The sequence below is a fragment of the Loa loa genome, assembly GCF_000183805.2.
Source record: "Loa loa unplaced genomic scaffold supercont3.1277, whole genome shotgun sequence".
Taxonomy (NCBI): Eukaryota; Metazoa; Nematoda; class Chromadorea; order Rhabditida; family Onchocercidae; genus Loa; species Loa loa.
The window spans coordinates 251-2,065 of record NW_018109457.1 but is presented as its reverse complement, the minus strand read 5'-3'; the positions used below and the strand labels follow the sequence as shown (position 1 = coordinate 2,065).

The 1,815-nt window shown below is 32.1% G+C and overlaps 1 protein-coding gene across 1 annotated transcript; it reads left to right on the top strand.

Annotated features, from left to right (window-relative positions):
* Positions 1-623: 623 nt before the first annotated feature.
* On the top strand, positions 624-912 carry LOAG_14772 (hypothetical protein; the record flags this gene model as incomplete). Its single annotated transcript, XM_003150264.1, has 2 exons — positions 624-722; positions 808-912. Coding segments are annotated over 2 exons (204 nt in total), but the record flags the coding sequence as incomplete, so codon positions are not given.
* Between the last annotated feature and the right edge of the window lie 903 nt (positions 913-1,815).

The window sequence follows — 1,815 nt, the reverse complement described above, 5'->3', positions numbered from 1 at the left end:
AAATTTGACCAGTGCAATATAATCTGGTAATATTGCACAGAATGCGTTCAAAAATGATAAACAATATCAATTCCACTTTTATTATTATGCTTTAATTCATTCCATAATTTATAATTGATATCAATGGATAGTGATGATGACATAAGCTGTAGCAAAACATGTGGCTAAAAATTTAAAAAAAAAAGTGCAAATTTATCTCAGCTGTTGCCTCAAAATATTAAAAGTTTTAATTTCGAAATTGCCATTTTGTAGAGCTTCCCAGATTACACAACTTCTGATGCTTCAAATCAAAACACTCAACTGTCTGCGCAAGTTTTAGTTCGTTTTATATATCATTTTAAGCAAATCTTTGCAACGAATATAACAATTATACAAAATTAAGTATGCTTTTCACGACTTCGGACGCCGAACAAAGCATTTTAAGTCTTTAACAAAATTCGGTTGACACCTTAGCCATTTTCAAAAATCCAGGTGGCACTGAATTTGATTGATTAATCGAGCGATATCATGAGCATTTTTCAGAAGACGTCCGGTATGGCATCATCCTAGGTGGATTGTTTTAACATTTTAAAAATTACTGAATGAAACAAGAGATTTTATTTAACGGTATTGTCGTTTCGTAGGATGTGGAACGTACAAGAATATCTGAAGTGATCACGGCTTATGAAGCAGATTATGAATCGAGTAACGTTGAAAACATTTCGCTGCAAAATGGTAGCATGGTGAGTCCTAGTTAATAATAGTTTTGATTACAGAAATTTTTATAGACATTCGTATTGCGAGGTACTTGTAAAAAATTAGTTTTAGATCTATGGAAAATTTACGGATAAAAAATTTGGAACAAATGGTTTGTTGAAGCGCCCAAAATCAGCATCAGAATTCACTGCTACCGGTAAATTCCCCACTGCCAGGGTGTTTAATTGCACGAAAAAGTATTAAGTATCATGGTTTGGAATTTATCACTTGATTAACCAATTCGTTTTGCTCTAAATTTTCAAATTATCATCGTTCCAAAAATCTGCGAAAAAAATTTTTGTGAAGATTTTCAAAAAGTTGTTTTTTGTGTGTGTTCTCAGTGTTTGCTAGCTTATTCATTTCACCTTTCATTTGGGAGATTTTTTTTTTAAAGCCAAAATCTAAACTGTTGGAAAAATTTTAGGACGCAAGTAAGTCTGTAAGTTTGGACCAGTTAAATGCAGTAATGGTGTCGCGTTAAAATCGTTTTCGGAAGCATCTGCAGAGTATAATTGAAAGTCGATTTTATGATAGTTTAACAGAATGCTCATTAAATTGTTCAGTTTCCAGTATCTAAAAATTGCGTACACAAGCTGGCAGTCTTCGAATGTCACAAATTTATGTATGTTGCTAAATTCTCCCTTTTCTTAAAAAGGTATGAAGTTTAGTTATTACTTGTTTCTCCCCTTAAGAAAAAGACAGTTATTCTTGTAAACATCTTCATTTAATTTAAGTCCTAGTGCAGCACTGTTATTGCAGAAACGATCTTATGAATCCCATCAATGCTATTCCAACATGTTTATAAGGAAGAGGAATTATCATCTTCTAGGTTCCTTATAATGCATTGCTAGTAAAAAATGAAATGCGAGGGCAGCATCAATTTACACATCACTCTGGACCGTCATCATCACTATCCATTGATATCAATTATAAATTATGGAATGAATTAAAGCATAATAATAAAAGTGGAATTGATATTGTTTATCATTTTTGAACGCATTCTGTGCAATATTACCAGATTATATTGCACTGGTCAAATTTGATCTTTGTCACTTTTCCCTACTTTGACTTTGAATTGCT